General features: G+C 42.5%; 1 protein-coding gene across 2 annotated transcripts in view; it reads left to right on the plus strand.

The window, feature by feature from the left end:
- The first annotated feature begins 506 nt into the window (after window positions 1-506).
- Window positions 507-14203, plus strand: part of LOC147105251 (receptor-type tyrosine-protein phosphatase R-like) — a 130302-nt gene continuing 116605 nt past the window's right edge. The window contains exons 1-3 of one of the 2 annotated variants that reach the window (XM_086011417.1): window positions 507-1037; window positions 1298-1393; window positions 7634-7884. In XM_086011417.1, coding sequence (XP_085867543.1) covers window positions 7748-7884 — 137 coding nt within the window. In that variant the 5' untranslated portion in view covers window positions 507-1037; window positions 1298-1393; window positions 7634-7747. The remainder of the gene's footprint in view (window positions 1038-1297; window positions 1394-7633; window positions 7885-14203) is intronic. The other variant, XM_086011416.1, reaches the window with a different exon arrangement.

The following is a 14203-nucleotide window of genomic DNA, read 5'->3' on the forward strand; positions in this document are numbered from 1 at the left end:
CCCCAAATCTTTGTTCCATTGTAGATCAAACATGTTTACTAAGTAGTAGCAATGAAACTTAGTAAGGCTTATGCTGATTCAGACTGCAATAATGTGACTATGTGCTTTCATTCTGTTAATGAAATGGAAGAAAGAAGAAAATCACACACTCTGAACAATGGCAGGGGACTGATGGGAAGACTACAAAGGTGATTTAGATCACTCTAATTTAAAAAAAATCACATGTTAATTTTTTCTTTCAAAATAAAGCATGAAACTCACTTCCTCATTCCCAGTCATATGACGTACATATTGATTTAACCAAGTGAGTTAAATATTAAGCAAGATTTGCAATGTAAATATTTCTACGGTAATGCAGACTTCGACTCGACTCCGGGGGTTCATATATTTTCCCTCAAAAAGGAAAAGCATTACGAGTTAAACTGCTAGTCATCATTCTTTATCTATATGCTGCACACTGGTTAAATGGTACAAAGACATGTCGCAAGTACCAGAAATATTCTTAAGCATTGTAATTAATGCTTAAGCATTGCTGTAAATAGATTAAATATTTGGAAAACTGAAAGAGGAAACTTACACTTTAAATTAAATGTTTCTGAATCAGCTAACCTGGGGCTTTGATGTGTATGTGTGTGTTTTTTAACTAAACTAATAAATCTGTAAAGCAAATGCATTTGGCAACTGGTTCGCACGAGCATTCAAAATGTTCCAACATCCTAAAATAGACTTATTAGATTGTATTACCCAATTTTCTCTTTTTTTTTGTCATGTACATTTAATACGACCTTTTGTTTCACCTTTTCAGCTTGCAAGTGAAGTAGGATGATGAAAGTGCGTAGGCCCGAGTGTAGGTGGTGTGGGAGGAAGCAGCAGTGAACAGCAAGAAGAACCTCTCTGCTGATAAGCAGCTTCCTGAGCATTCAGGAAAATGCAGCATTATAGGCAGGGATTACCATAGACAGAGAGAGAGAGAGAGAGAGAGAGAGAAAGAGAAAGAAACACAAAGCCTCTGCTGGATATTTTAGCTTTTACTTTAGGTGAGTAAAGAATTGGAAAAGCAAACAGAAAACACAGGGGGCGGTGGGAGGCGGGGGGGGGCGGCAGAAATTGGCTTTGCCTTAAATGGGTTTTAACTTGAGAAGTTGTGCGGTTCAACTGGTTTTCAAAGTCCAATTTGACTGCTCCTGCCAGCATTGCAGTTTGAAGTATGTCGACGGAATTGTGAAACTGTTTAAAATACATGCCTGTTCCTGCCCTTTTTCTACCTCATTCTACTATGTGCTCTCTGCACTTTTAGAAACAAACTTCATGGACACAATCTGAGCAACAGTCAGCTGCTGCCATGGTGGTGTGATACTGCCCTGCATACATTTTAAATGTATTTCTGTTGTTGGTAAGTAACTTTTTGAGGTATTTTCTGGTGCTCTTTGATTAAAATGATGTACAGTAGCACAAATGGCAGTTTTATACCTGCTTCTGTACTCTGCTTTGTACCAGTGACAGGAAAATGGTTAAATACATTATATATATTAAGATAAAATAAGATTAATCCGACATAAATTGAAAAACGGACACAAATATAATATTGCATTGCCATTTGTTGAGTGTCTTGAAAAAATGTTTATTCAAATATTTAAACTGTTTGGCATCATTTCAAAGCAGTATAGTGTACTGAGGTGGTAGTTCTTAGATTCATAAATAGTGAAGCTAAAAATGAATGAACCAGAATTTAAGAATGAGTTTAAAAGTACAGCTCTTTTTAACTATGTGCCTAAAGAGAAAAGTAGATCTGTCTTGTCATTAAATGAAATGTGCTGTCATTAAATTATTTTAGCTGTCTGATAGAACTAGTTTTTTCTGAAAATAGGTTAAGCATATCTGTGGCCTTTATACCAAACACAAGACCAGTGAGGGAGTGCCACATGGATCAGTTTATGGGTTGTTCTCTCTATTTTCACTTTAGTTGCAATTTAACAGCAGATTACCTCTATAAGATAGTATATGCAATGCAGCTTTTGACCAATATTACTCTCATAACTGAAGTGCCTAGGGTCCATGATGATAGATGCATTAAAAATTGTATTTAAAATTACATTAATTGAAAGTTAAATTGAATCTATTATCATTATAAAGAAACAGAAAGTAACTTCTATTAAATAAGTGATCATTGTGGACAATTTATCTGTCATGAAGATATTCTACAATATGATCAATGACTTACAATAATTTAGCTTCCAACTAATGAGGCTGCAAAACTGAGGACTATACAATGGTAAACTGAAATTCAAATGAGCTTCCTGTTGGTAAAACTAGCAAGCATTCACAAAAATTGCCATAAGCACAGGAGAATTGCATGTCTTGCGAAGACAGTTTTACTTCTAGTGCAGTCAACTCCTTTTAAGCAAGTGCGGAATATTTTATTCGGGAAACAGGCATGTTAAATCCAAAATCTATTTACTTTCATTGTATTTTCCCTTTGAGACGAAATTCTTTCGGTTGTACATTCTTGTTAACTGAATAGCTTCTGCTCGCTTCCCATTCTTCTATAAACTTACCATATTCTATACCATGCTCAGGGAAGACCCATCCCAAGTGTAAAGGGGAGAAGCAATGAGAAAGTATTTGAGAAGTCGTGCTGTATAGTGTGAAGCGGACATTTGGGGCAACCTCACTGAAATATATACAATATTAAATGGAATAGATATAACTATACGTTACTTCAAATTAAGCCAGGAAGGTGGGAGCAGAGGACATCAATTCAATAAAATGTAACTTTAAAACAGGTGTAAAAGGAAGAAGAGGGGTAAGGGTTTAGAATAATCTGTCGTGCTAATTAAACCAAACATATTAAGAGAGGCTCAAGATGTAACTGAATGCAATAATGGGAGAGTTAGAGTTGTAGAAAGATGAACTTTGATGGCCTTTTCATGTCCTTGACTTTTGTCAGGTTACCATGTTCTTATTCGGAAGCAGTGCCAAGGGATGCTAGTAATGGAGGAATCGATATCTATTTGTTTCAGAGATACGGCAGTCGTGTGCCTTCTGTTAAAGTGACCCACAGTATTTTACTTGTATCAGACATGTGATGTACACAGCAGTGCTGGCTTTTAAATAGGTGTGGGGTGGAATGTCCAACTTTGGCAGGGCTGTACAACAGGCAATAGTGGATCAGCCGCACATTATACATCCAACCCAACCCTCTATCGCCTGTTTCACACACCTGCCGTAAGTTGAAAATTCCGTGCAATGTTTTTAATAACCATCATCTGTTAGATGAGGAAATCTGTTACATCCATAAACTACATTATTACATACAATGTATCTAGTTTACATAAAGATACCAGATACTGAATTTGGTTTAAAACCCTGCAGGAACATTTCCATCACCTGTACTGCGGTAACTGTTGTATCGGTATAATCCTTCAGGCCAAATGCTTTAATGAAGTGTTATTCCATTGCTCTTTTTGCTCTATACTCATTTTCTTTACACAACAGGTAATATCTGAATTGAAAAATATACAGCTTAACAAGAATCCTTATTGCATTGTTTGACATCAATAAACTGTATAGATATACAAATACACAAGCAACTTCATACACTGCACATTTTTTTTCACGCACATCAGAATTTCTAAGCTGCAATGCCTTATAACATTTTCTTGCAAGATACCAATTAAAATTCAAATCCTGTATGTTGCTCAGTAATAAAGTGATGTTGCAGCCTTTTTTCACTAAACCAATTTAAATGCCCTTCCACATTCTACCCTACGTAAACTTGAGGTCATCCTAAACTCTGCTGCCCGTGTCCTAACTCGCACCCCTGTGTTTACTGGCTCCTGGTTAAGCAACACCTCAATTTCAAAATTCTCATCCTTGTTTTCAAATCTCTCCATGGCCTCGCCCCTCCCTATCTCTGTAATCTCCTTCAGCCCCGCAACCCCCTGAGATATCTGTGCTCCTCTAATTCTGCCTTCTTGAGCATCCCTGATTATAATCACTCAACCATTGGTGGCTGTGCCTTTGTTGCCTAGGCTCTAAGCTCTGGAATTCTCTGCTTAAACCTCTCCGCCTCGCTACCTCTCTTTCCTCCTTTAAGATGCTCCTTAAAACCTATCTCTTCGACCAAGCTTTTGGTCACCTGCCCTAATTTCTCCTTATGTGGCTCGGTATCTTTTAGTACTCCTGTGAAGCGCCTTGGGACGTTTTACTATGTTAAAGGCCCTATATAAATACAAGTTGCTGTTGTTGTTGTTATTGTAATCTGTGCCTCATACTACAATATACACAGAAAGGTCCATTACCCACACTCCAATCTGTGCATTGTACTACAACATAGGTAGAAACACCCATTGCTCACAAACTAATATGTGCTTCATACTACAACTTAGAAAAGCCTATCGCCTGCACACTAATCTGTGTGTCATACTACAACATAGAAAAGCCTCTTAACCACACACTAATATGCCTGTGATATTACAATGTATGTAGGAAAACTAACCAGGGCTCCTGATTGCTACTGAAACCCCTACCAGAATTGGGATGTGTGTGTGGGGGCTTGAACTGTGATTCCCCCACCCCTCACCCGGTTTTCAATTAGCCTGCCAATATTCACTATGAAGGTCTGATACGTGGGTGAAGCACCAAGTAGTAAATGCTGTCCAGGGAACTGTACTGTAGTAAGGTAGAGTTCAACAATTTCAGATCATAACCTCGGCCCCTATCACATATATATACATTTTTTATTATTTTTTTATCCACACTTTTGTTTCCCCTTTTTTTCTTCCCTCCCACATGGCAGCTGTCCTTCATTCTGCCAGCGCGATTCACACCTCATCTACAGCCATCCTTTATTCCTTAACCTGTCCCATTACCACCTCCTCTCGCCTTGAATATCTCTTAATGTCTCTCAATGTCTCTCAATCTCTCCTGCTTTCTATCCTATCACAGACCTTCCCTTTTGTTCCTTCATCCCCTCCCCCTTTTCCCAGCCCCTAAACTTGCTTTAAAATCTATTCCTTTTCCTGCTTTTTTCCAGTTCTGACGAAAGGTCATCGACCTGAAACGTTAACCCTGTTTCTCTCTCCACTGATGCTGCCCTGGCCTGCTGAGTTTTTCCAGCATTTTCTGTTGTTATTTCGGATTTCCAGCATCCGCAGTATTTTGCTATCGTGTAGCAAGGTGCTCGTGCTTTCAGGAGAGGACAAGGCAAGAGGAGAAAACTCGGGGGAGGGGGGAATAACAAATTCCTCAGCTTTAACTCAAAGTCTCTGTTACTTCATCAATTATTATTCATCCAGTAAATTTCAGAAATACATTCTTAACCATCTTGACTGCTGACATTTTTGCTCTTGGAAAAAATAATGTATTTGCGTAAAAAAGTTCAACTGTAGAAATGAAAGGTTTGTTCTTCTAATTTTAATTCAATCTCCATTCAACATGAATCGAGCACAAACTGTACTTGATGCACTACAAAGTCATTCTCAGCGAGGCTCGATAAAGGATATGGAAATTGCGCTGCTTTCAACTATATCACTAAGTAAATAGTAGCTGTGTTCTCCACCTCTTTCCACCTCTGTATAAAATGAATAAATATCATCAATTAACTCAATTCTTTTTATACAATCCAGCTGTGCCGACTCTTGGCTCAACATAGAGCAAGCTACAGTGAGATCTATTATGCCATGAATAGTTCTTAACTTTTAATTACCTGGCCTAATACAATTACTAGTCAAAATCCAATGTGAAATGATTATGAAGATCAAAATGATACTTGATAAAACTAAGGCAATATAAATCTATCAATGCAGTAGTGAAAAGCTGTACGAAAAGTTTGGTTAATTACAGTAGCTTTAAATAACATTAGTACATTAGTACGCACGTCAACCCAAGCACCCCACCCACCCGCCTCTTCAACCACCGTCTGCCCCGCCTGTGACAGAGACTGTAGGTCCCTCATTGGACTCATCAGTCACCTGAGAACTCATTTTTAGTGTGGAAGCAAGTCATCCTCGGTCTTCTTCTTAGGCAGTCCCTTGGAACCGAGGATGACGCTTTCACATTAAAAATGAGTTCTCAGGTGACTGATGAGTCCAATGCGGGACCTACAGTCTCTGTCACAGGTGGGGCAGACGGTGGTTGAAGGGGCGGGTGGGTGGGGTGCTTGGGTTGATGTGTGCTCCTTGCGCTGCCTGCGCTTGGCTTCCGCTTGCTCCCGGCGAAGAGACTCGAGGTGTTCGGCGCCTTCCCGGATGCTTCTTCTCCACTTTGTGCGGTCTTGGGCCAGGGATTCCCAGGTGTCGGTGGGGATGTTACACTTTTTCAAGGAGGCTTTGAGGGTGTCCTTGAAGCATTTCCTCTGCCCACCTGGGGCTCTCTTGCTGTGCCGGAGCTCCGAGTAGAGCGCTTGTTTTGGGAGTCTCGTATCGGGCAAGTGGACAATGTGACCCATCCATCGGAGCTGATTGAGTGTGGTCAATGCTTCGATGCTGGGGATGTTGGCCTGAGCAAGAACACTGACGTTGGTGCGCCTATCCTGCCAATGGATTTGCAGGATCTTGCAGAGGCAGCGATGCTTGTACCTCTCCAGTGCTTTGAGGTGCCTGCTGTACATGGTCCATGTCTCTGAGGCATACAGCAGGGCGGGTATCACTGCTGCTCTGTAGACCATGAGCTTAGTGCTGGATTTGAGGTCCTAGTCTTCAAACACTCTCCTCCTCAGGTGACCGAAGGCTGCGCTGGCACACTGAAGGCGGTGTTGGACTTTGTCGTCGACGTCTGCCCTTGTTGACAGTAGGCTCCCGAGGTATGGAATGTGGTCCATGTTGTCCAAGGCCTTGTTGTAGATTTTGATAATCGGGGGGCAAAAGAAGAAGAAGTACCAATGTCTCAAATGACCAATGCCTATTCGATCTGCCACAATAAAATGCTGAAATCCTGAATAGACCAAAAGTTTCCCCCTGGGCTTCAGGATCTGCATCGAAGCATTGACCACACTCAATCAGCTCCGATGGATGGGTCACATTGTCCACTTGCCCGATACGAGACTCCCAAAACAAGCGCTCTACTCGGAGCTCCGGCACGGCAAGAGAGCCCCAGGTGGGCAGAGGAAACGCTTCAAGGACACCCTCAAAGCCTCCTTGAAAAAGTGTAACATCCCCACCGACACCTGGGAATCCCTGGCCCAAGACCGCACAAAGTGGAGGAGAAGCATCCGGGAAGGCGCCAAACACCTCGAGTCTCTTCGCCAGGAGAATGTAAATTTATTGCTTTTAAGCTTATTTTTTGGCTAGTAGACCTTTCAAGTATTAGTCCGGTCAATAAATGACAGTAAACATCTCAAGTGTTTATATTAACTGTAAGAATTATGATAGATGTTTGTTTCAATATCTATATTTAGTGATTAGCATGCAAGAAGTTTTTGTTGACTTGTGCAATTCTCAGATCATATTTATAATACCCATTCTAAATTTTATATTTTAAAAATCTGATATATAATTGCACGTATATAGATCTCTTCAAAGTTGTAAATGGAATTCAAGACTCTACAGGCTAAACTGTAAACTTACTTTGAATTTTATGAGGGCCATACGGTGCTTTACACCACAATCAATTTTTCTATTTTTACAATTTACAGATGAATTACCATTTAAGCGAGCCTTTGCATCCAACCCAGCCAGGACATTGTGGAGCCAGCGGGTAGCCTCAGCCCCTGCCTGCCTTGTCCTGAGGTATATTCAGTGTGCACAGCATGGTACAGTCTGAGCTAGCTTCCATTCCGGTACCGACTGTGAGCTGTCAAGGCCAACCTGCGAGAGAGAACATGGACCCGTCGTCAACTTTCTCCTCATCATTCAAATCAATGAAACAAAGCCGCCTTCAGGAAAGGTAAGAATGGAATGACCCAGCAGCCAAAAGAATCACTTTGGAACATTACTGTCGGTAGAGAACAATTTCAGTCAACATAATGGATTGAAAATATGTTTTTTGAACACTAAAGCAGATGAAAATATCTATGGAAAAGAATATAGCAGAACCTTCTTATAGCAGAAAAATGGTGATCATGATCGTCTTATAACAGGGGGGTCCCGCACACAAAAAGCTTTGATGACCACAACAATATCTCTTTTAGTGGTCAGCTCAGTGTAGCTTCAGTGGAACCTGTGAGCTGAACCTCCACCCGGAGGATTGGTGAGCCATTATAATGAGCTGAGATGCGTTTGGGAGCAGGGATCTGTTGCAATAATGTCTCCTAATAACACCTGCTATCAGCTGAAGCTCCAACACAACTTATACATTCAAATCATGAGCCCGATAAACATTCTGCCGCCCCTCTGAAGGCTCAGTGAAGTTGCCTAGTGAATAGCCAAACCATGCAGACCATGTTTGACTCCCACTCTGTGCTCAATTTGATGGTATCATCCACAGCAAAAGTAGAGGCACTACAAATTAGCGCCTGTGTCAAAGAGGAGAAAAATTAGCCAGCTCCCTGCTGCTGATTGCTGTTGCAAGCACACGTATGGATCTCAAGGCAAGGATAGGATCCGACTTGTCTGTGATTACCTCCATGGTAAAATAGCCTGCTGACTCTCGTGCTGGTGACTTCTTCCCCTCAGCTGTGCAGCTCAGTTGGTATCATCAATATCCCTCTGTACTGACGGGTTGTGGGGAAAACAAAACAAAATGAGGCAGGTCGTCCCCAGACACTTAAGGGCTGGGTTTTACTTACCGAGACGAGTTGGGGGCGGGACTGCTGCTTTCCAGGTTCTAGTCCCACCCCCCAGCGACAGCTGATGAACAGACGCTATTTTGCCCTGATTGGCCTTGTTAAGCCCACCCTGCGGGCTTGCCGGCCAATTAAGGGAAAGCCAGTGTCAGATGATGTCAGTTGATGACGCTTCATCTGCTGGTTTTCTTAAAGGCATATACACCACACTTGTTTGACAGGTGATTTGACAGCACTGAGGTGCTGTCAAACACTCACAATCACTGTACACAGGTGAGCCCCTGCACCGAGGCTCTCCAATTACTATCTCCTTAGGATAAAACAGATGGCAACTGCAGCTAAGATTGCAGAAGCCATCTGTCACTTCTCCCGATGAGATGAAGCTACACAAACACTTCACAGCTTGTCACCTGCAGAAACATCTAAACACATTAAAAATTACTTTCCTTACCTCTGATACTAACCATTGTCACTTTGCATCCTTCACACCACTTCTGCAGCTGTCATCCAAACACCAACATGACAACAGACCCACAGCATGCCTCCTTTACTCTGGTGGGGTTCCCCAATGTCGGATAGCCCTCAGCAGCAGTCTAAAAATTGGGAAAAGCCTCTTAACTGCCTGTTAACTACCCCTTAACAGGCAGTTAAGTGGCTATAATCCTCTTCCCGCCGCTAGGAGTCGGGTCCCTGTGCAAATTGGGGACCCGACTCCCGGGAAGATTGTATGGAGGCGGGTTGGGAGCGGGTTTGGGACCCCCTCCCATTCTTTTTGACTTTCCCAGCAGTCGCGCCTCCAAACCCACCTCCTCAGGGCTGGTAAAATCCAGTCCTAGAAGTCCCCAGGAGGTCCATCAGGCTTCTCCATTTTTTGACTCGCTAGCAAGTTACTTCTATTGCAACTTACAAAATTGTCTGCTGCGATGACAACAAAGCTTTCCTGTCAGTGGTTGTCGCTTGCTTTCCAACAGTAGGACTGGGCACCTGGGAGCGTGTCACTATTGCAGGGGTGTCCCACACACAGAAACGTTTGATGACCACTACAACATCCCTTTTAGTGATCAGCTCAGTGTAGCATCAGTGGAACCTTTGAGCTGGGCCTCAACCCAGGAGATTGGTGAGCCATCATAATGAGCGGAGATGCGTTTGGGAGCAGGGATCGATAGGTGGGGGGCAAAAGAGCAAGGAAACTCAGGCATAACGTGCTTATGTGCACAACACACTTGCGCCCAAGTTTCCTCGATCTTTTACAACGGGTATTTACTTTACGCCCCGGTTACACGTGTCTGTGGGGGGGGCAAAAGCTCCTCTTCTTCCGACCACTGCCCCTCACAGTTTTTTTTAGTGGACTCTGCTCAATTATTCCCAGTTGTTGGTCTGTCCCTTTAAGGAGCTGCCTCAAATAATGTGCTGCAGCAGCAGTTAATCTCCCTCGGACTCTAAGGCAGGTTTCCACAGAGGAGCACGAGTTGCACTGAGAGCCCATCCTGAATATATAATTAATCAGCCGCAGGAAAATAAATGGGAATGGGGGTCACAGAGGACATGTAGGCCTTCCACTGGCCAAGAATCCTCCACCATGAACTTATAGCAGACACACGACAATAAAAGAAAGTCCAGGCCAGGAAGTCTACAGTTATTTCATCAGTTCACAGAGTTCCAGCTGCCACTGCTCATTAATTTTGAATCTTCCTTTCTGTATGGCAACAAACTTTTGATTGCTTCTGGTGCTCACACGAAGGGAGTATATTTAACCTAACCCAACTTCCGGGAAACTGATGGGGTCGGACTTTACACCCCACACGATTTTACACTTCATTAAAATCAAGTGGGGTGTGAAACTGGCGTTCGACCTGATCCCATCAGTTTCCTGTCGGACGAGTTAGGTTAAAATTACCCCTAAATTACTTTATTGAAGCACTTTCAATTGGTTTTAAATTTAAGCCTTTGCTGCTCATCCCGTGAAGCGGCCCATAGTCAGAAAACCTTCAGTGCTTCTATTTATCTCATTACATCTCGGAGATTTAACAATATTACAGAGCAACATGATCTTAATCATTGAATGCTATATTTGACAAGTTTAGTCAAAGGCATTACTGAAACAGTACTTTAAAGCTGTGAGAAAGGGGTTTTACCCTGAATCCCTGGTCCTTTCCTCTTCATCATTCTATGCTGCTGCTCGGCAATATCACCCAGAAGCGTGATGCCAACTTCCAAATGTATGCTGATGACGCGCAGCTTTATTTGTCGGCCTCCTACATTGATCCCAAGGCTATTGCTGCACTCTACAATTGCCTGGTTGAGATTAAGGCGTGAATGAGTCAAACTTTCCGACAGCTTGAAGTCAGCAAAACCAAAGCCTCTTCTTTGACATCACTGGCACCTACAATCCTTTGGCCTCAACTTCGTTAAGCTCCCCCGTTACCACCGCCTCAGGCTATGTACGGAGGTGTGGAACTTAGATGTAATGCTCGATCATCTGCAGAATATCCTTCCCCCGCATCAGTTCAGTTACTAAGACTGCTTTTTACTACCTTCCCAATGCCAACTGCCTCCACTGTTATCTCTCTCCCTCGACCAGAAACTAATCCATAGATTTATGACCTTGAATTTCCTTAAATTGTCTACTAGCCAGCCTCTACCCTCATTCAGAATGCTGCAGTCCTGTTCTGATCCACACAAAGTCCCTCACTCCAATCACCACTGTCCTTGCTAGGCTCCACCGTCTCTCCACTCCGTAACAAATTGACTTTAAGAACCTTGGCCTTACTTTCAAATCCCTCAAAGCTTCACCCTACCTAACCTCAGCTTCTTTTTCACTGTACTTCCTGCTATTCCAATCGTGGCCTACACTTAATATTTGGCATCACCGACAGGAGCAGCCATTACGATCCTGTCTTCTGGAGCACTGCTTCCAAACCCTTCTACCTTACTACCTCCTTCTCTGCAGATCTCCTAAAATCCCTCCTTTTTGACCATTCCAGAGACTTGAGCACATAAAGATAGAGTGACACTCCAGTGCAGCACTGAAGGAGTGCTGCACTGTCGGAGGTGCCGTATTTCGGATGAGACGTTAAACCGAGGCCCCGTCTGCTCTCTCAGGTGGATGTAAAAGATCCCATGGCACTACTTCAAAGAAGAGCAGGGGCATTATCCCCAGTGTCCTGGCCAATATTTATCTCTCAACCAACATAACAAAAACAGATTATCTGGTCATTGTCACATTGCTGTTTGTGGGACCTTGCTGTGTGCAAATTGGCTGCCGTGTTTCCCACATTACAACAGTGACTCCATTTCAAAAGTACTTCATTGGCTGTAAAGCGCTTTGAGATGTCAGGTGGTCGTGAAAGGCACTATAGAAATGCAAGGCTTTTTTCTTTTCATTGCTTTTGGTTCAATAATTTCGTGTTTTTCACTTTTCCTTTTTGTTCAGCATCCACTCTTTTCCTTTGCTCTGTAAAACACTTATAGTCTTCATTCTATACATGAGAAGCACTATAGATATACAAGATGTTGTAAAGTCATTATTTGCACAAGGATTTTCCAGTAGTTTGATCCAAAAATAATTATCTTGTGTTCTTATGCAATAGTAGTTCATTTCTCTTTTTAAATAAATACTTTGAGGGTCATTTTAACCCCCAAGAATGGGTGGAGTTGGGGTGGGTGCGAAGTACAAATGTCAAACTCGCCTCCAACCCTTCGACTTCTGGTTTTAAAGGAGGAGGGTCGGGAGGGCAGGTGACTAATCCGCTTTCAGAAGGCGGGTCGGTCACTGAAATCTTTTAAGGAGGCTGCGTGCCTCTCACTCCGCCATGAAAGTGTTAACTCCTTGCTGGGATATGGTGACACAGGCACCAGCTACCCTGCGTCACCATCTACAGAATCAGAGAATCATATAGCACAGAAGGAGGCCATTCATCGTGCCTATGCCGGCTCTTTGAAAGAGCTATCCAATTTGTCCCACTGCCCTGCTCTTTCCCCATAGCCCTGCAAATTTTTCATTTTCAAGCATTTTCAATTCCCTTTTGAAAGTTACTATTCAATTTGCTTCCACCACCCTTTCAGGCAGTGCATTCCAGATCATAACAACTCATTGTGTAAGAAGTAATTTCTCCTCCCCTCCCCTCTGGTTCTTTTGCCAATTTAAATCTGTGTCCTCTGGTCACTGACCCTCCTGCCAGTGGAAACAATTTCTCCTTATTTACTCTATTAAAACCCTTCATAATTTTGAACATCTCAATTAAATCTCCCCTTAACCTTCTCTGCTCTAAGGAGAACAATCCCAGCTTCTCTAGTCTCGCCACATAATTGAAGTCCCTCATCCCTGTCTGAACCTTAACAGCGAGTGTCTGCGACAGGTGATTTGGCGCAATAGAATATCACAGCAGAGCCTGATTCCGTCCACATGCACCAATTCCAACAGAGTATTAGGCGTGGGAACCCTGTTTCATTACTCCCTCCTGAATCCAAGGTCCTGAGTCTAATTGAATTGCCCAACCACCACTCCAGCTCAGATCACTGAGGTCAGCACAGGTCAAATCTGGGGCCTTTCTGCTCTGTTTGGCTCAGATACTCATTACCTTAACAAGCTGAGCCTTTTCTGTCTTGTTTTTCTGCATGAGAAACCTAGGTGAAAGGTCAAGGACAGCACTAAGTTTGAAAAAAGTCATCCTCACTTCTGAACTATTATTTTATTTGACCTTGAACCTGAGTGCTGGAAGCATACATGAACAGTAAAGGATATATCAACGATTTAAATGATGCAAGATAGCTTCAGTTACAAGGGTGCCTCAAGATGTGCTAGAAAAAACTAACATCTGACTGGCTGTGGTATTTACCATTGTTACTTTTCCTTTCCAATCCGTGTTTCAGTTCGATCAAAGGTTCCAATAGTTAGCAACGGTTAGGCTCATATCTACGCCTCCTTTGGGTAAACACCTACTAAATAATGTAATGGGCACTTAAAATAGGATGTATTCATTTTAAAAGTATGGGTTTTCAAAAGCTCTAAAATAACAATACAGCATTTCATCAAACACTATTTATTAACCAGTCAAGCAGCAAGAGATGTCAGATCACCACTTAAGGGAAATTACCACGATGTGTAGTTTGAAAAGGATGGCTAGATTCTCTATTACAAAATAGTGTTTTGAAATGTATACTTTGAGTGCCATTATGTGGTAGATGCAACAAACTATATTAGTTGATGGGCTTTACTGTAAGCACTGATCAATAGCAACACCCTGAGACTCTAGTCCTACTGGGACTATAGAAAGGTCATCTACAGAATGGAACTGGCCTGGGCTGAATGCTGGTTGATATTCTGAGAGGCTTGTTTGCAGTTGGGATTAGCAAAATCTCTCTCGTTTTGAAGGTGTTAGCTGTGATAATTCATCTTCAGAAGAGGAGTGAAAGATGATGGCAGTTCATAGGCCATTGGAAGGAGCTGGCTCCATAAGCCAAAAGGCCAGTTCCCATTCT

Source organism: Somniosus microcephalus, chromosome 18, assembly GCF_052327205.1.
Source record: "Somniosus microcephalus isolate GS21.2 chromosome 18, FLI_Smic_1.0, whole genome shotgun sequence".
Taxonomy (NCBI): Eukaryota; Metazoa; Chordata; class Chondrichthyes; order Squaliformes; family Somniosidae; genus Somniosus; species Somniosus microcephalus.